At 43.1% G+C, this 20,855-nt stretch overlaps 1 protein-coding gene and 1 long non-coding RNA gene across 3 annotated transcripts; one reads left to right on the top strand and one right to left on the bottom strand.

Annotated features, from left to right (window-relative positions):
* Window positions 1–27: 27 nt before the first annotated feature.
* Window positions 28–19,493, bottom strand: LOC122461668. Its single transcript, XR_006283752.1, has 3 exons — window positions 18,785–19,493; window positions 16,771–16,846; window positions 28–2,583 (listed from the first exon to the last, which is right to left on the bottom strand). It is a non-coding gene; the product is annotated as an uncharacterized LOC122461668 (long non-coding RNA).
* LOC102941295 (G-protein coupled receptor 35-like) lies at window positions 8,905–12,812 on the top strand. 2 transcript variants are annotated; one of them, XM_037909495.2, is made up of 2 exons: window positions 8,905–9,170; window positions 10,341–12,812. In XM_037909495.2, the coding sequence occupies exon 2, from the start codon at window positions 10,368–10,370 to the stop codon at window positions 11,331–11,333; it is 966 nt and encodes a 321-aa protein (XP_037765423.1). In that variant the 5' UTR covers window positions 8,905–9,170; window positions 10,341–10,367; the 3' UTR covers window positions 11,334–12,812. The 2 variants fall into 2 exon arrangements, with proteins under 2 accessions (XP_037765423.1, XP_037765424.1); XM_037909496.2 differs by having other exon boundaries at window positions 8,906–9,120.
* Window positions 19,494–20,855: the final 1,362 nt, after the last annotated feature.

The raw sequence follows: 20,855 nt of genomic DNA, 5'->3' as shown, positions 1-20,855 counted from the left end.
TGCTGGCTCTGGGAGGGGTCTCAGGGCCAGGGGTTGGGGTGCGGCCTCCCGCCAGGTAGCACTTACCTCCAGCGGCTCCTGGTCGGCAGCGCAGCAAGACTAAGGCAGGCTCCCTGCCTAACCCGGCCCCACACCGCTACTGGAAGGGACCAACATACTCCTGTGGCCCCTAGCTCCATGCACTGTCCCTCTCCAGCTCCCATTGGCCACAGCTCCCTGTTCCCAGCCAATGGGAGCTACGGGGGTGGTGCTTGCAGGCAGGAGCAGCGAGTGGAGGGAGACCCCTGCCCCGCCATCCCCAGGGCCGCGGGGCATGCTGGCCACTTCCGGGAGCGGCATGGGGCCTGGACAGCCCCATTGTGCCGCCGGAGATCACAATCAACTGGGAGATCCTCTAGGATTGACCAGTCGATCGCGATCGACCAGTTGGTGACCTCTGCAGTAGGTGAATGCAGACATAAGGAATGGCTGATTCCATAAGTAACTGTGTGAGCAATCCCCCACTGACCATAGCCCTGACCCATGTATCAATATGCCTGTATGATCTGCTAGGCTCAAGGGAGTTCTGATCACATTTAGTGCCCTGCTCACAGATAGCACCCAGACTTGTTTGTGCCTGTCAGCCAGTCCTAGTTTTGGTCAGGGAGGAGGGGAAGGCTGGAGAGACCCTGGCCAGCTCCTTACTGCATCTGGGCAAGGAGGGGATTCTTCACCACCAGCACTGGAGTGAGCTTCACCATTATAGCTGCCATCCTCACCATCTCCTCGGACCCCAGGAGCCAGCATGACACCATTGTGCTGCCTTCAACCTAACCCTGAGGACTATCCTAACCAAACAGACCAGATGACACCCTACCTGCATTGGCTCTGGCTAAATCCCAAACAGCTGTGATGTGAGACTTTGTCACCGTCCTTTGTCACCCCCATGTCCTTTTCCTTCCCTACCTCAGCTGGGCTGAGGGGGCTGTTTGTCTCTCTCACACTGACTGGTCAGCTTAGGTGCCAGCCCCCCTCAGCCAGCCAGCTCCCACATTCCATGCAGCTGTTCTGGCTCCTCCCCACAAACTGTAAGGGACCCTAACATTGGGCCTGATGTATTATTTTCAATGGGCCCAATGGTAGGGTCCCTTCCAGTTTGCGGGGAGGAGCCAGAACAGCTTTCAGCGAGGTAACACCTCAATTACTTTCAGCGAGGTAAAGGTGTTACCAGGCAGGAACCTGTAATTGTCCAGCACTGTACAGTTGTAAACAAGGTCAAGGGCTGGTATACAGAGACTTCAGCTGCTCAGTACTAGGGCAAACACACCATTAATTTTCTTCACCTTTTATTAGAAGATACAGAAAAAGGGAAAACAGTTAAAGCATTTGAAATATAAAGTACTGAGTAAGTGTTTCATTTTAGCACGTCCCCACCCCGGTTATCTGGAAAGAATATTTAGAAAGAACCCTCCCCCATGTCTGACAGTCTTTAAGATAGTACAGTATTAACTTCGCAAGAAGCGGATGGCTGGAGCTGGGGCTGTTGCTGTTTCCTAGAAGACAAAACCACACACACACGCACGCACACGCACGCACACGAACAAAAGGTAGAAAATGCAGTTTCTAGCATTGACTCTCACTTGCACCTTCACTGCTGGAAAAACACAGGCATACACATGGTCTGATCAGCCACTCTGAGACCTGGCAAACTTGTGCCAGCATGGGGCTGTTCTGGGCATTGCTTTTAGCTGCCTCTCTGGGCACAGGTGTATAGCACTGTTGCAAAACATACAGTTTTGGGCAGCTAAGCCAGACTCCTGTTAGATAGATGGAGAGAGAGAGAGAGAGAGAGAGAGAGAGAGGAGAAATGAGGTAGGGAAGGAAAAGGACATGGGGGTAACAAAGGACGGTGACAAAGTCTCACATCACAGCTGTTTGGGATTTAGCCAGAGCCAATGCAGGTAGGGTGTCATCTGGTCTGTTTGGTTAGGATAGTCCTCAGGGTTAGGTTGAAGGCAGCACAATGGTGTCATGCTGGCTCCTGGGGTCCGAGGAGATGGTGAGGATGGCAGCTATAATGGTGAAGCTCACTCCAGTGCTGGTTGGCTGTCAGCTTCTTCTCCTGCTAATTTTTTCCCTCTAAAGTCTTCTCTTTTAAGGTTACCTAAAGGAAATGATAAGATGTGCCTCATCTTCAGGAGGTGGAGGAACAACCTGTATTCCTTATTTCCATGGCAAAATACCATTCAATTTATTATAGCCCCACTGGGTTTTTCTATTACTCACCTATTGTCAATGTCTTTTAATCAACTGCTCAAAAGAGAGTGGCAGACATTATTCGAGAAGACGAGCTGGCTATGAATCATGCGTCTAAGTTTCCCCTCTGGTTTTCTACTTTGAAGACAGCTTTTGGTTTTGAACCATTCTTGACTGAGTTTTCAAGCCCTCATTTACTCAGCTAAGATTCTAAACCATGGAAACTGCTGTCCTCAAATGGCAGATGTGGAAGGGTCTCTTCACATCTTCCTTTTTTCCCATGTACATCTGGAGCACTGGAGAATCTTCCTCTACGTCTTCTGGATTGTAGAATTTTCTGAGAGCACACTGGGGTTGTTTAAAAAAGAAAGAAAGAAAAAAGGCAGCTTTATCACCATTTCAAAAGTGAACATTTTTAATATTTTCTCAATCTCCCGTATTAATTAACTCAGTGGCAATTTTTGGTTGTTTAGAATCTTGCTAAAGAAGAAAGTTTTTAGTAAGTTCTGATTAGTATTTTAAGTATCATGTGGAAGTAGCTGTTTTGGTGGATTGTATACGTTTGCTCTATGTATCCATAAAAGACATAGCATTTGGAATCTAATAAAGTTGAATTGAATGATGATTGGAATAGCCCACCCCCTGTTATTTTTTCCTCTAACTAGGCCTAATTTCCAACAGCTCAAGTTTGGTTCATTAATTTTTGTGCTCACATTCCCCTCTCCCCCGGCCCAGGACATGATTTTAAACACAGTCCTTGAATTATATCAGTAGGGCTTTTTGTTTGGACTAATTCAATCTGTTTCCCTTTCACACCTTTTGCCATCAACATGTGTTACAGGTTAGTGTGACATTCTATGAACTTTCACTCCTTACCGTTGAGCTTACAATTAGGGTAAATGTGTAGGCCCAGTTGTTACAATAGCACTCTAGTTCATTTGAACCATTGGACCCTTATATGATTGTCCACCCCTGAGTTTAAAGAAAAGCACTAGCCTGCTGAACAAGCTTCCCTCGTCCCCTCTGACAATTTCTATAACATCGGTCCATGTGGTTAATGCAAAAATCTCAGGCATATGAAAAATGAGGGGGATGGTCTAAAATAATAGATTTTATTGACATATAATGCAGAGGCCACTGCACGTATTGCATTATTCATTTTCATATTTAATGTATTAAGGTCCCTCAGATGAGACTATATTGGCCCTTTAAAGCCAGAGGAAGTGTCGGGGACAAGGCTACTCCATTCCAGGAGGGCTGCAACAGAACTTTGAGAATGCCAGAGGTCGCCACTGGGAGAAGTCATTTTCTGCTAACAGTTGGCATCTGGTGTCTAGAAGCAAGACTGGAATGATGTAAAGGTGAAATGGAAGAGAAGCAAATTTTCAGCACTTATGGGCAGAGACTGTGTGTATACCTTGCTTAAAACACAATGAGGCACTGATCTCAGTTGTAGCCTCTAGGTGCTACCATAATTCTAATAAATAATAGGATAATATTTTAGATTTAAAATATAAGGGACAATGGAAAACATAAAAATGTAAAATATCCCAATCTCTTGTCTACAGTAAATCTAAAACATAAAGGAATACCATTAAATGGATTGAATTTCAGCACTGGAAAATCAACACATGCTGAATGGAGTCTTGCCAAAATTAAACACAAGCTGACCCAATTACACACTTACATTACACGTACAGAGAGAGCAAGCCCACGGAAGAGAAACTGCCACTTTTAGATATTTCATGCAGTGTTGTTGGGTCCAGATAAGGGAGGGGGTGAGGTTGGGCCAACATCCATTGATGTGTGTGAGAGAGAGGGAGAGAGAAGCTTTAGAGCTTACACAGTGCTCTTCTTCAGGTCACCAAAAAAAAACAAAAAAAAAACAATTGTGTCTGCCATATGGGAGAGACTTTTTGGTATTGTTGATACCAATATTCTAAAATCGCAAGGAATCTGACCAGCTATTCCATGTAAGGCATCTACGAAAATGTTATAATTTGCCAAGTATGATAACCTTGTTTATATGTTTGTATCACCTTTGTATTCTCAATTATAGATATGTATGATATATCTGTATTTCAAAACTTTTGCTTGTTAAGACAGATTGGTATCAGCAGTGCCTAGCCTGTTCAATGGCCTATCAAGGGTCATCATATGTGCAATGAACCCACTGAAAGGAACTAGAGGATATACCTTATGAGTCAGCAAGGCATGTGATATGCCTGTGGTCTGAGACCATTCTGTATAGTGAACAGAGTTTTTAAAGAATTTCTCACCATACTGGACCTATGGTCCATACTGGCCGCTCCAAGCCAATAGGGGCTGCGGGAAGCAGCGCAGGCCAAGGGATGTGCTGGCCACACTTCCCGCAGCCCCCCCTGGCCTGAAGCAGCGAACCATGGCCAGTGGGAGCCACGATTGCCCAAACCTGTGGATACGGCAGGTAAACAAACTGGCCGGCCCGCCAGGGGCTTTACCTGAACAAGCAGCGACCGGCTTTGAGAACCACTGATGTAAGGCTCAATTGCTTACATCTCACTTTAACCACATTTCAAGCTGATCAGTTCAGGCCATTCCTATTTATCTCAGCTAGCCCAAAAACATCTGGTCCAGCACACAACCTGACACAGCCTTGTTTACAGTTTAATCTTGCACTCAAATCAAGCTGTATGCAAGTTTACTCATGCCCAGCAAGACTAAGCTACAAGGCTTTACTCAGGGTGAGTGAGGGTGTTAACATCCAGCCCATAATTAAGTGTTGGTAGTCAGATAGTATTGGGATTGGAGGACATAGGAAACCATGCCATTGAATGAGTTTCTGTGAAGCTCCATACCTATACATCTGGATACTCAAGTGTCTGAATTGTGAAGAGCACGAGACTGAGTGAACGAATGAGGCCACAGGAGCTCTCCCCGAATCCCTGCACACCTTACAGAGTGTGCAGAAATGGGGAGGATTCTTATAGTTGTTTCACATGATTACTAAAAAAGAATGTTGCTTCCATGATTCCCATGCTGGGAATGTAGTCCTATAGTATTATTGCTTCTCAGCTGTTATGACAGTCTCATTCAGAGTCAGGCCCCTTGTCGCAGCTGACGGTGGCTGTGTGTTAGGTCAAGTCAGATCTTCAGCAATTACATTTTATACAGCTGTCCAGTGGCTTGTGTTCATGATCATAACAGCTCACCACACCCTCTCCATGATCCTTCAGAGACATTCTGGCTAAGAATAGCTCAATGTTTGGCAAGAAGCCACACCATTTTGTACAAGGGATGCTACAAACATCTGCTGGAACTCTTTGCCACAAGTACCTGGACAGCAAGGGGAAGCCAATCTCCAGTAAATCTGTGCAACAGTTGGCTGTAACGTCTTTGCAAAAATAAACAGTGCTTGGATTTATAATGAAGCCATCTGATGGCAGAAACATGCCATTGCTGGGGCCGGGGGCCAGGAGCAGCAGGGAAGCTGAAACTGGAAAAACTGCAAGGAAGCCTGAAGCACCCAATCCTGCAAACATTAAATTATGGTCTTAAAACCATTTTTTTTCAACTGATATCAAGTGATTTTAGATCAAGCCCTGTTAGAATAGCATTATTGACTTCAGTCATGGAAACGCCCATAGCTTTCTTAGAGCGGAAGCGGTGCCCCAGTGTTATGTTTAACATAGAGCAGTATATCCAATAAGTCAGTACAGACCTAAACTCTGATGAGTGTATTTTTTCTTACCTTAGTGATAACACACTTCACTGATTAATTCCTCAGAAGATACCGGTGTACTAATGTGACACTATAAGCCACTAGAAAGAGGCTCAAAATGTGGGATTCAGAGTCTAAACACACTAAATATGCAGTGTATTTTTTAATAGGGTCCAGCTGTGAAACTTGGATCTGTGTCTGGGTTTTGCTTAAAGGCACATACTCCCTCAAACGCTCAGGATTGTTCAGCTCTGAAGTTTTGGTTCAGGTCCCGCTACATACATTGCAGTACTAAATTTTCATATATATCTAGTCACAGTCTCCTCTGTAAAATCCCAACCACTATGTGGTGAAATAATCCTTCAGTCTCTCATGTGTTTCCAGTGCACAAAATATTTGCAACCCATGAATCTGGTTGCAAGTTTTTTCCCATTACTTTAGGGCTAGCTATCTACATAATTCCACAATTTTCACACTAAAATCCACCCTCCACACCAACTTTCCACTGCTAAAGACTCTCTCTCAGATCTGTGCCAACTGTCTCTGGAGTGAGAAGGAGCTAAGAAGTGGGCCATACATACATAATCAGTAATAGCCTTCATAACAATGTTGAGTCATACAGTTCTGTAACTCATCCGTTGATGCAATAATTCTAAGTTTTCTGAGCCTGCAAAACTCTTTTAATGCATTGAGAAACAGACTGCCAGGCTGTTAGAACAGCGATATTATATAACTCTGTAGTGTTTATTAAGTCCCTACTAAAGCAAAATTCACTCTGAAGTCAGAGTTTTGCCATGCAGTCTCAGGGAGTCTGCAAACAGCGACTGGGAAAATAGTCCAGCTATGCTACCTTTGAAATATAATGAGCGATGACAGTTTAAATATCAACAGTGTGAACTATTTCATTGTTGCTCTTTTTAGCAGAAACAACCAACCCTCAAACACCCTTTAGTTCATTTGGCAGTACTAGGGCTTTGGGAAACAATAAAATTGGGGAAAAGAAAAGCTCAAAAATTGCAATTTTGCATAGTGTGCAACGGCTACAAATTGGCCATCAGAACCCTGAAATTTCATGGGTTTTCATTCAGATATAGGAGTATTTAATTCAGCTTCAAAATGCTCATGTTAGTCCTGTAAAGAGCAATTTTTGCATCAAACCACAGGACATTACAAAACTTCATGTGTCAATGTGAAAAAAAAACCCACAAAATTTCACAAACAGCAACATTTTAGGATCACCAAAGAACTCAATAAATTGGTGAATATTTTTTGCACCTGCACCCGGTAGCATGGTATTGATACACCTTCCCCCCCCCCCCGCCCCCGCAACATTTAGCCTGGGCCCTGACACATTAATAGATGATAGTTAATTAGCATATACTGACAGGCTACTAACATGTGCTAATTGTGGCTGCACACCCAGATGCAGATAGCTCATAAGCCAGGGGAACATGGATGCAGCTGCCTGGCTGGCTCTGACAGCATCTCTAGTGACCCTCCCACCTTCACCTGTGTCAGAGCAAACAGCTGCAGCACTGCTGCTTGTCCCTGGGCACCAGAGACTCCTGGGTGTCCCATAAACATCTCCATCCGCCCCTAAAAAAAAACAAAACCCAAAACCTGCCTCCCTCTTTCCACCATAACAACATAGCACTAATCTCCACCTAACCTGTGTTGCTCCCTTAGCAGCAGGGTTTCTTCAGGAACTGTGATTTCATGTGCCCTCTTCTGCCAGCTGCACCAACACCATGGGGGCGGGGGGGGCTGGTGTACACGGCAGTAGCCTATTATAGTACAATAAGTTCAGATTTATGTTATGTGGGTACTGCTACTGAGATTTGCAGAAAGATCCTCTAGCTGAGCTTCCCGTGCCACCCACCCATATCCAGCCTTTTCCAAGCTTTCCACTGCCTCCAGAATAAAAAGCAGAGGGGCCGATCTGCCCAGTACAGCAGAACCTCAGACTTACAAACACCTTGGACATGGAGACTGTTTGTAACTGAAATCGTCGTAACTCTGAACAAAACAGCATAGTTGTTCTTTCAAAAGTTTACACCTGAATATGGACTTAATACAGGTTTGAAATTTTACTATGTGGAAGAAAAATGCTGCTTTCCCTTTATTTTTTTAATAGATTACATTTAACACAGTACTGTACTGTATTTGGTTTGGGGCGTGGGGTTTTTTGGCTCTGCTGCTGCCTGATTGTGTACTTGCTTTTCTAAATGAGGTGACTGATTGACTGGTCAGTTTGTAACTCTGGTATTCAGAACACTGAGGGTCCACAGTATTATTATAACGCAGTTAAACACTAGCACTAGATAGCCTCTTTTTCTTCATCCAATTTTTTTTCCAACTAAATAAGGATTGTTTGAGCTAAACAAGAAATTTTCAATACAGTTGACACTTTCCAGGATTTATTTTTTAAAATGAAAAACCAGAACCTGAAGATCAAAAATCTTTCAGTATAGAAAAAAAAGGGTTCGAGTTTTGTCTTTGTTTTTTTCTTTACAAAAAGTGAAAATTTTTTACTGAAACTTGCATTTTTTTAACCAAAAGCAGTATTTGAAAATTAGAAAAAAACAAATTAACTTTTTTCAAAATCAATAAAACAAAATATTTTCAAAATGGCCCAGGAAAAAATAATTGGCTTTTTTTTAACCAACTCTGCTATGTACAGATGTAAAAAGGCACCAGACTGCCGTGCTCTTTCATGGGTTTGTGGGTGGCACGGACATAAAGTACCCTTGCAAGTTATATAGCCCGTGTATGGACCAGGCACAGTTGCAGAAGAGACATTAACAGCAACAACTTGGAACTATACAATTTTTATATTTTGCTTAGTGAAAAAAATTACAAAATAAGTTAAGGGCATCAAATTTAACTATAAAAGCTGCTTTTGTTTAATAACGGAACAGAACATTTCAGCTCTGCATTAAAGTATAATTAGAGCTGAAAAGTGTAATGCTGGGTACACAACAGAGGGCAGTAACAGACTCAATGTATGTGGACAGGAAGGTGGACGTGTAACGTGCACAGAAAACTATATGAAAGAGGAGGAGGGAAGTGTTACTAATGTAGTAGTGTTGGGCTGTTTTTGTTCGTGTCGATCGTACAGAGTAGTGCCACATTACTGTCTCTGTGTTTTGTGTGCTGCGGCACAGACCTTAGAACATCTGACTCAAGTAAGTCCTGAAGCCTCTCTTGCAATTTGTTAGTCATTTTGAACCAACAGGTAACTTTTCATTCTTTATCATTGCTTTGGCTTTATCTTCCCCATTTCACTAACTGTGTTATAATGACTTTCACCGTCCTCAGTGATATCAGAAAACAGCTAGAGGGAAACTGATTGAAAGCAGACTTGAGCCTGCTCACGCTGGAAGTTTTCTGGATCCTGTACAATGACTAGGCAGCATTCAGACTAGCTGCTGTGCTTGTTCGGTTTTCACTAATTTGGTGGGTTGGTCTGGGGGTCAGTTCAGTTTTTTCTTTGTCTACCTTTCATTTTGATCTGTGCTTATTTCTTTCTGCGCTGTAAGTGCAACTGGGGTAGGGAATCACACATCTCCTCTCCCTAGGGCCCACCCAATCTTATGGGGAATCAAGCACTACGTAAGTTTTGCATGCCCCTCCTTTTTTGGGAACACCCCTGTGAAGGGGTCTCTGGGACCAAAGACAGATTGGGCTTCCCTAGCCCTGTGGCTCCAATGGCTGCCTAAGGACTGTATTTGGAGTGGAGGATTTAAAACAGTCCTCCGCCAGGAGTGTCCTGGCCCCTGGAGATCCTAGGAGATCCATAGAAGTTGTGGGTAGAGTCACTGCCCATTTAGTAGGGGGAACTCTATTCCCTTGGAAAACTCTGCTTTGAGAGCCTCCATAGAGCTGTATTTCTTCAGGAGTGGGTGCAGAGTGACACGGGGGAGTCCAGCTCCACATACCATTGACTGACAGACCCACCAGAATCCTCTAAGTGCTTGTTATTTGGCAGATTGCTGTGCTGTTTCTGAGGCAGAGACTGAATTCGATGATTTGGGCAAGTCCTACTGCATGAAAGAGAAGGCAAAAAAGTCTATATTATCATTCCATGTAGATACAGAGCTTAGCAGCAAAGAACCCTGAGTGGAGCCTCTCGGTGCCTCCACCAAATAAGCAAGGAACTTACTAATTAAGAAGATGACTATGAGAGAGAGCCTGGGGAGAAGCAGCAAACAGACCTTCCACACGATCCTTCCTGGAGTGTTTAAGATTTAAGTTCATACGTTAGGAGAATGACTAGTTTTTAGATTGTAAACTCTAACTTCAACTTCATTTTCGGTCTCCAAAGCACCAGCACCACTAAATAAATTCATAAATCATCATGATTTTGCTCTATTTTATCTCTCTGATTTAAAATCTTCTTTTCCAGTAACTGTGCATCGGAACAAACCCAGAAATGAACTGCAGCAACAGCAACAGCAGCATCCAAGTGCCCCAAACTTTTCATCTCATACAGCTGATAATATACATCCCAGTTTTCCTTTTTGGAATCCTATTTAATGCTCTGGCTTTCTGGGTGTTTTGCTGTAAACTGTCTAAATGGACAGAAACCAGAGTGTACATGATCAACTTAATGATTGCCGACTGTTGTTTGCTCTTCACTTTGCCCTTCAAAGCATTTTCCCACAACGAGATGCTGCCCCGAGATAACAAGTGCTTGGCTTTAGAAGCCTCATATTTTATAAACCGGCATGTAAGCATCTATATTATCACCATCACAGCTGTTGATCGATACATTGCAATAATGTACCCCCTAAAATCAATGACTCTGAGGTCCCCCTTCAAGGCAGCTGTCACCAGTGGATTTCTGTGGCTACTAACGATAAGTTCTGTTTGCTTAGCTGGAGAATTGGAAGAGAAAGAAAACTCTGGGATTTGCTTTGAAAAGTCTTCCACGGAGCCGTCCAAAGTGGCATTAGCCTTTACTATTTGGGGATTTTTTATACCATTAATCATCTTGAGCTTTTGTTCAATTCAAATCATTAAGAAGCTTGTGAGAAAGAAGAAAACAAATCCACATGAGGAAAAACAAATCCAGAGAGCGATCTACATTGTTTCTACAAACATGGCTGTGTTCATTATATGTTTCTTACCTGTTAACATTGGGCACATTGTTCGGTTTATACTGGATTCCACCAGCACCAGCTGCCCAGTAATATACAAAGGTAATGTATTCTTGCACGTGGCCTCAATCATAGCAAACACTAACTGCTGCTTAGACGCCATTTGTTATTACTTTGTAAGCCAGGAATTTCAGGAGGCATCGTCCATGTTACCAAAGACAAAATCTGCGAAGTCGATGTCTAATCACAGCCAAGTCTCATCTCTCCATATGCCACTGGGTGATATAAAATTTAGATAATATGTATGTGACTTAGCTCACTGCTTTACTTTCCCCAGGGAGGGCAACATAAAAAAGCAGGACAGTTGGTCCTAACTATCAAATCTGCTCATATTAATCTTGAATGAATGGGTGAGAGTTTCTTGATGGGGATATTGAAGATTGGATTTTCAAGCCCTAAGAAGCCCAGGATACACAATTACTGCACTTTCAGATTGGAATTTACATGCAAAAATAGCTAGTTAAATGCTTGTCTAATTGTGCTCTGCATTCACAAGTGTGATAATTGCACAACTGCACACATATTGTTGTACAGAAACACAGGCATCCCAAGGTTGAAAGAGAAATCCCTGAAGCTATATGCTACAGAGATAGGGGGTGGCCACGCAAGCCCTGGCCTGACCACTATTAAGCTCAAGGTCACAGTGCCACTCAGGTTTGAAACAGCCATCCCCTGGGTCTTGCTATTTGTGGTGGGCAGGAAATGCAGCCCATGCAACCGGGCCACATATGAGTGAGTGGCATTGAAACATGGCTCATGGGGTCCCAGCACCATTCAGATTTACCCCTTCCCCCCTCCATTAAATGGCACTCTACATCCCTTGACTGTATCTTTAGCAATGAAGCATATTGTGGGTTGTTGCTTTCATCATCTGGGGAAAATGAGAGGTGGATCTTCTTGTATGGAAGCCTGAGCTGACCTGAGTGGTTTGTTATTTACGTGATAAACTGCAAACAGACGTGTGCTTAACTGGCTGAATCACTGCAGGCAGCAAAACAGCAGTGAGTACCATGCCATAATAGTAGGATAGAGAGCTTTTTCCCATCGGCATATAGGGCCCACCAAGTAGCACCAAGTCATAGTATTCAAAAAATTATGTAAATAATGATATATCATAGAGCACATAGGGCTCTATATGTCTGCATCTGAGCTGGAAAGATGACCTGACACCACCTCTGGAGGAAACAAGATGCAGGTGTCTTGTTTCCTTATGCCAAATGCATCAGGCTCACTTCAGATGATCAGAGATAAGTTAACTGAGTTTAGGAGAAAGCATGCTCTAACGATCCCATCCTGCCCCCTCAGAGTTTTACTGTTGGCTTCACTGAGTGCAAGATCTGGGCCTAACTCATTGGGTAATGGAAGGGGAGTGAAAAAGAACCTTGGACTCCATGAACGCCCTTTGAAGAGGCTGGAATCCTTTTAGCAGAGAAGAAATGGACAGTCACTGGGGATTTGCCTATGTAGGTGAATATCTTGTAGGGGCTACCTCATGGGAGACTGAGGGATTGTGAGTCCCCTGGTAATAATTCATAGAGCAAGCCTAAATAAGAACCAGTATTCTGTGGTCTTTATTAAAAAGTATTTTGAAGCAGTTTTCCTGAATTGTACTTGCTTCTGTAACATGTGTATAGTTCTCTTGTTGCTATTGACTTAGACTGTTGTTGTGCTTGCCCCAAGAATAAACTTGCCTTTCAATCTTTTGTTATTTGTACTTTGAAGGAACAGCAGTTTGAAGAGGGCATTAGCCTAAGGTGAATCCACTTGTTCTGTACCATTACTCTCTGACATCAAAGAATATTCATGAGAGCGAGTGTTGAACAAAAGAGGAGTTAGTTTAGAGGCAGCATAACCACTCCTTATACCCTTCAGAAAGATGCATCATGACCCTAGTCAATTGTCAATCTTGAGAAGTCAAGTCCTTGGAAATATTCACAAATGGCCAAAGTCTCCCACCGCTCTTCGCTGTGAGTAGTGCTTTTCTTCAAGAGCATCTTACCATAGCAATAGTACCATTGAAACTGATGCAACTGCTTGCAGAGTAAAGTACTTCTCAGCATGAGTAATGGTGGGAGAATATGTGCCAAAGTTACTATGATGAATACTGGTCATTGATTATAATATTTGGGGAATGTTGACAGATAATTTATACAATGACTAATTCTCTTCACTAGATGACTAGCTCGCTGAACACTATTCATTACAGGTTTGTTACCTGATTCTACATGGACCCTTCTCCCTGCAGCACCACATAGGACACTGCAGCATGACAGGAGAATGAGGGCCTGCTCCACCCCTGCAAAACAGAGACCAAGGAGGGACACAGAGTGAATGGAAACTTGGATTCATTCCAACATCTACACACCAGCCAGCAGAACTAGTCAGGTGTATGGAGTGAGGGTGTTTCACCCCAAAAAGCGTGAGAGTAGATTATGTTCCAACCCCACAAGAAGGGGTCAAAGAGAGGAGAAATTGTAAATAAGTGGAGTGACTTGATCATATTGGTGCTGAGAAATTGCAGTGTACATGAGGCCCTGATCATGACCTAGAAGGTCTAGAGGTTAATAGCCTGACTCCTACCATTATCTGTAGCCCTGGGAAGGATTTTTTTCCCCTGAAACCATCTGGGCTCAGAGAGTGAGAGTTCTTATCTTGACTTCATTTTACATTCACAACATATCAAGCTAAATTCACCAATGGCATTTGGACAAAATCAAAAGACAGTCTTATCACCAAGACTCAACACTACATTGTGCTTAGCAGCATGAGCTTGGGAGAAAACTAGCTGACCTGAGGATTTGTTAATCAGATATTTTCACCTGTAGGTGGCCATTTCAAATGTGGCTGAGCTTCACAAAGAGAGAAAGTCGTGACAGTTATTGCAATGCCCTGTAATATCTGTAGGGACCATGTTATATTCAGTTTATGTCTCACTCTGCGCTAAGGATTGGAACTCGAGCAGGGAGGGTTACCACAAACATCCCCAGGAACCAAAAACTGTGAGAGGTGATTACAGAAAGTCATGCAGGTTGTAACATCTCCAGAGAGGTACCAACATCTGGAGAAGCTCACCTATACTAGTTCAAACCGGCTTATCCAGAGACCAGACCAAAAAAAGGACTCTGGGATAAAAATCTGGGTTAACACTGACTCAGGCTTTCTTTTTGATCCAGCAAGTGGCCAGGACCTCCTGTCTAACGGCCACACCCTCATAGAAGGATTGGAAAGGCTTTGGCCTACTAGAGCCTCATAAGACTGAGGGGCGACCTCTTAAGTTTTTAGCATGTGCATAGGAACTTTTTTGTTTTTAGATGTTTTCTCTGTGGTGCTTTTATTTTAAGAACGAATCCAGTGTGCTTTGTGAAGGAAGGTTAGTGAGTGGTGTACACTGTTAGAGCCTCTGGAGAGAGGTTAACGACAAGGGTTGCGTTGCCATCAGAGTGTTGGGGAGGTGTAAAGCTTAAACCACTAGTCTGGAAGGAGAGAGGTGGAGGTCTCGGCCCGAGAGAGGTAATGGCTGGGAGCCAGAAACCTTACGAGAGTGCCCTCAAGGAAAATCACAAGGGGGTTCAAAGGTGCAATTAATCCTGAAACTGTGACTGTCTCCATGTGGAAGCTATTTAGTACGCTGAGTAAAGTGAGCAGATAGCCTTTATCTGCTTCTGAAACAACTCCTATCCCACTCCCTGCGTTCACCACACAAACAGTCTCTGGTAGTCTCACCAGAAAGACCAAGGATTTGAATGGGCAATGTACTGAACAACACTCTCATCAGAGGAGCTCCCTCCAAAGCAAGGTTCAGGCATATTATTAGTAGGAGGAAGAGAAAAATTTGCATTGTCACATCCTGCACTGCATTCATCCTGTGAACTAACAGAGGAGCTCAGTACCCACAGCCACTAAGTGCCCTTTTTATAAAATACGTAATTACAAAAGTTAGCGGCTGGGATGCAAAATTCCCCAGTGACAATAGAGAACTGAAAAAGGTATCAGCAACATTAGGTTTCTCTAAGGATGCGCAGGCTGAAGTCACAGAACCTACCTACCACGTGGGTGTAGACCTGTAGAGTAACTGTTATTAGCTTTCTTAGGTGGGGGCTTCCTGTTTTTTTGTTGCAAGTACAGCTAAGCCTACGCTATGAGCTAGCGGTGTGATCGTTCTCTGCTCCAGTACCAATACGTGTGCTAGTTCTCATCAAGCTAGCACAAGTATAAATTGCAATGTAGCCGTGATAGGATCATAGAATCTCAGGGTGGGAAGGGACCTCAGGAGGTCATCTAGTCCAACCCCTGCTCAAAGCAGGACCAATCCCCAATTTTTGCCCCAGATCCCTAAATGGCCCCCTCAAGGATTGAACTCACAACCCTGGGTTTAGCAGGCCAAAGCTCAAACCACTGAGCTGTCCCTCCCCCCATGAGCTAGCCCTCCCCCCAATGGGATGGGTAGCAGCAGCGGAGACACAGCTCAGCTGTGCCAAATACATATTGTACTCGGCACAGTTGAGCCATGGCTCTGCTGCCGCTACCGTTGCTGCTGTGGCTACATTGCTATTTATACCCATGTTAGCTTGAGGAAAGCCAGCATGCATATGTGTATGTGAGCTGGGGAGGGGGTAATCACACCCCCTAGTTCTTAGTGCAGGCATAGCCTGTGAATGAGGTTTATGCAGGGCAGAAGGCTAGATGTAAGAGTTCAGTGGGATGTCAAACAGAAAATGTGTGGAAAAGCCTGCCCTGAAAACATTTTTGTAGCTGCTTAAGATAACTTGGAGATGTTTACACTGCAAAAGAGTATCAGTGAAAGATCAGGGTGGTGCTTATCTGCAGGTTGATATGAAAAGCTTCTGTGTCTTTATTAGGCTAATGGTAACATTTGCAAAAGTGCCCGAGTTGGAGCCTCAATATTGTTTTTTAAAGTGATTTAGGTATTTATACCCAGATCCACAGAGGTATTTAGTCTTCTAACTTCCATTGAGACTAAACAGCTTTGTTCATCTGAGCCTTAAGAGCTTAAATCTCATTTAAAGGAACCAGACAGTCAAAAGTTATGGCCACACCACAAAAATAAAGCCTCAACCTGCAGCAATGAGTCTAAAAGCCCAGCTCTGCTTTGCTGCTAAAAAGAGCACTGTAGACGTTTCCTCTCAGGCTGGGTCTTCAGCTCTGAAAACCAGCAAGGGGGGTGGATCTCTGAGCTCAAGCAGAAATATCTATAGTGATTTTTTTTTAGTGCCATAGCACAAGGCCACATCTGTAGACCTGATCTCTGAGACTCACTGCCATGGGTTCCGTTTCTTCTCTGTAGACATACCCAAAGCCCAACTCTCCTCTCACTCCAAAATAAATAAGAAGGAGCTGTACTGGTGTCAATGGAGGTATAAAAACAGAGCGAGGATAATCAGGCACAGCGATATGGGTTGGGATAAGCTAGGGACTGGTGGCTTTTTGGCATAGTCAGAAACAATATCCAGGACGTAAATTAATAAATTAATATTCAAAGTCCACCAATTTCCAGAAACCTTTCAATGCTGTAATTTGAATCAACAATATTCACACAATGAGTCTGCATGCATCATTCGCTCCTCTCACCTTTCATTGTTTTGACCAATCCACACGTAGGAAACATTTTATATTGGGCTTGGTAAACCCAGTACAGTGACCTGCAGTCCAGCCTACCTTCTTCAAAACACCCAACTTCCTTTTGAGTGACATGTTCCCCAGCTGTCTACAATCTGCAATCCAATGAAGTAGCCTTCAAGTTTAGAAGACAAAAACAAGAGTTAAATATGCTGAAAATTTGAAAACTCCCCAATGGAGACCAATATAAAAGGGCTCAGATAAAAAAATAATCAATAGAGTAATGTAAAGCACTTGTAGGTAATTTTGTCTTCTCTTTGATTAAAATGGAGACCTGATTCCAAATGAAAAGGTAGCCCCACTGCAAAGAATCACCACCCTCACAAATGGCACTGATGAGAATCCATATAAATTCGCTCTGCAACTGACTCACTGCATGGTTTAAGCAAGTCACTTAAGCCAATTTTTTTCAAAATGTAGGTGCCTAAAGTTAAGTACACATATGTATATATAAGCACCTACTTATGTGTCTTGATTTTCAAATACTGAGCACACACAACTCCCATTGATTAAAATGAAATCAGTAGGAGCTGCAGGTTCTCAGTTCCGTTGGAAAATTAGGGTGCTAACTAGGTGCCTGTAAATAGGTAGCATTCCAACCATGCTCCTACCACAATGTACACACTAAACAAAGGATCCAAACTGATCCCATTTCTGACCTTTGTTTGACTGTTAAACAACAGACAGACTCTTTTTCCTTACACCTAATTTTCACAGTCACAGAGAGAAACTCAAATCTCGGTTTTAGCTAACTGGAACCAGCTGTTTGGTGCCAGGGTGAGTCAGCACAATATCTCTGCATCTCTGGTACCGGAACCTCATGTCAGGATGAGTTAGAAGAACTCTGTATTTCTGTGCAGGGACCCACAATCTGACCCTATTAGAAACACAGATTTGACATATTTAGTCTTAGGATATCTTTCTCAGTATCGCATCTTAAAAAAAAAACAAAACCAAAAAACCCTGTATTGACTTCCAACAAGTGTTAAGATAGGTATCATCGAGAGAGAAAAAGCTATCTTCCAGCCTCTAGAAAGGCAGAAATGGGGGGAGAAAAGACCATGGGAGCACTGAGAAAACTGAAGGATTCCCTCCCCGAAAGACTCTGTGACAAGGAATTGAAATATAACATGACTGCGAACAGGTATGAGAACAGAGAGATCATAAGGTTGATGCTGTGGTTCTATGCAAGTGTAACTGAGGGCAGGATTTGGACCACAAGCCCTTTATCATTGATAAATTATGATGGTGCATAAGCCAGGAAGACCGCAGCTTGACTTTCAGAACCAAGGTTCAAGTCTACAGCAATTACAACTGGAAAAAGTAATCTTTATACCTGTGGACTGAGCAAATGTGATCCAGAAATCATTGTTTTTGCAGTGACTATCCTCAACAGACGTACATTTTAAGATACTCATGTTGTGATTACTCTACTCAAAACTGGAGCTGTGGGAGAGCACTGAAGACCAAGTTTTGCCTAATTAATGAACAGAATCTGTAACTAAACTCTACATTATATTTAAGCACACCTCCTATTAAACTGCATTCAGCTAAAGACCTAAAAACGTCAGCCAGCATTCATCTGCAGGACTCCAGCGGACACATCATTTGCCACATTTCTCTCATGACTTTCAAAAAAAGACGTCTCTTAAATATGGTCAGAGTTGTTTAAATTGAGCATCAATTAAATTTACAGCTGAAAAAAATGCCTATATTTTATGATCTGCATAAATTTGGATTTACACAGCTATCCATCATGCTGGAGCAAAACTACAGGTTATTTTTTCTTCTTGTCATAAAGGTCCTCAGATGCCAGTGAGAAAGGGATATAATTAGGTTATTCAGTCCATGGCAGAGAGACAATGACTGATGACTAGAGGTGCCAACTAGGAAGACATAATAAAATGGAAGACAAGAGAATTGGTAAAATCAGGCAAAAAAACCAAAAACATTTGTTTAGTGTCTAACCCTTGGAGGGTAAGATTCTTTGATACTTAAGAAAAATGTCTCAATAATTTTATAACATCTGAAAGTAGCTTCCTCTTTTACTTACCTGATGGAGCTGAATCCAAGACTCTCCGTATCTTGAATGAGCTAACGGCATTCCCAATATATGCAAAGCACCATCTTTTTCTGTTCTGTTTTCGGTTCTTGCAGCATTAGCAATATTTGCAGAAGGGTCAAAGAATCAAGAACAACTCAGGGCTTTACAGATAAAATGAGGAAAGGGTTTCAATGTTTCATTTTTAAATGAAAATATGTTAGTGCATTTTAAACTTATTTATAATTTATACAAGGCCATGGACTATGACCTTCCCCCTCCCATACAATCTTTTGGTCTAATTTGGACAGATACAATACTGATATTTAAAGCTCAGGTTCCCACACTTTGGTTCATGGACTATTGGTGGCCCCCAGAGCTAATTCTGCCATAACAGTGAAGTGTCAGCTTGCCTTCAAGCAATAACACTTCCTTCTAGTTATAGTTCAGTTCTGGATTCTGGGTCTGATCCAAAGTCCATTGACTTCAATAAGCCTTGGATAAGACTCTGTCCTAGAATGTCAAAGTTTTTCTGACCATTTGGAGTGATAAATACCCAAGCATTTCTCTGCACCCAGCATGACTGTGTCAAGTCTTCCTGTCAGCCTTAGGCTTGGTCTACACTAGAAAAATAGATTGACTTAACTATGTCACTTTGCGGTGTGAAAAATCCTCACTCCCCAAGCGGTGCAGTTAAGCCAACCTGTTTCCTGCTGCTTCCCTGGACCCAAGCGGTGTAGTTAAGCCAACCTGTTTCCTGCTGCTTCCCTGGACCCACTTGAGGAGAACAGGCAGTCAACTGAAGTAGTAGGAGCCAGCTAGGCCCTTAAGACACTGATATCTTCCCTCACTCAGGCCCTGCTACCAGCCTGCTCATTTGTCCCCTTCAATTGAGTGTTGAGACCCAAAATAGCTGGCACAGAACAGCAGTCATGAGTGAAAGAAGAAAACGCCCCTTTGGGGTAGCATTCGGAAAAAGAAAGAAAGCAAAGGAAGCTTTTCTATCTAAGCAGGAAGGAGCTCTCCTGAGATACATAGACACAAATGTTCACGGTGAGCCTTCCGGCCCCAGTGAGGATGTGAGTGGTGAGGAGATGCCTGATCTTCCAGTTACTCAGAGTGCAGGTGACCTGGCAGCTACTGCAGCACCCATATCGCCGTCTCAAATGGCTGTAATCATGCACATTCCTGAAGAAAAGTGTAGCTCAGAGGAGAGTGTGGTGGAGGCGCAAGAAACAGCTGCTGCTGAGTTTAGTTCCTTAGGTCGAGATGATCCAGGACTGTGGACCCACTTGAGCAGTAGCCTGAGGGACTTGAGCAGTAGCCTGATGGGCCACAGCAAGTGAAAAACTTCATGTTCCCCAAAGACAATGAAAATAGAAGTTTCCATCCAATACATTACTGGCACGAAATCCCCAATGGTGACAAAGTGGAGAGGCCATGACTTATGTACTCAAAAACCCAGAATGCTGTTTTTGTTGCAAACTCTTCCAGTCTAATGTTCCAGCCACATTGGATTCTACAGGAACAAAGGACTGGAAAAATCTGGCTAGAAATCGGGCATGCCATGAGAAGACAGCAAATCACCAGAGAGCATTCCATAGGTGGAAAGAGCTTAAGGTGAGACTAAGGTTCAAGGCCACCATAGATGATCAGCATCAAGAGAAGATTGCATCAGAGTCTGTTTATTGGCAAAATGTTCTGAAAAGGCTCATTGCCATTGTGAGAATGCTTGCTACCCAAAATCTAGCACTGCGTGGCACTTCAGATCAGCTATATGTGCCAAGCACTGGAAACTTCCTTAAAATTGTGGAGCTGATGGCTGAGTTTGATGCTGTACTCCAGGAGCATCTAAGAAAAGTTACCACCCAAGAAATGTACACACACTGCTATCTTGGAAAAACAATTCAAAATGAGATCATACAGTTACTGGCAACAAAAGTCAAACAGAAGATTGTGGCAGATCTGAAGTCAGCAAGATATAACTCTGTTATTCTGGACTGCACACCTGACATCAGCCATACGGAACAAATGACTTTAATGGTGCGTTTTGTAACAACAACAGAACCTAGTGAAAATGTCC

The sequence above is a fragment of the Chelonia mydas genome, chromosome 9 (assembly GCF_015237465.2).
Source record: "Chelonia mydas isolate rCheMyd1 chromosome 9, rCheMyd1.pri.v2, whole genome shotgun sequence".
NCBI classification, from domain to species: domain Eukaryota; kingdom Metazoa; phylum Chordata; order Testudines; family Cheloniidae; genus Chelonia; species Chelonia mydas.
The sequence above is the reverse complement of the archived record's forward strand: the minus strand, read 5'-3'. Positions and strand labels throughout refer to the sequence as shown.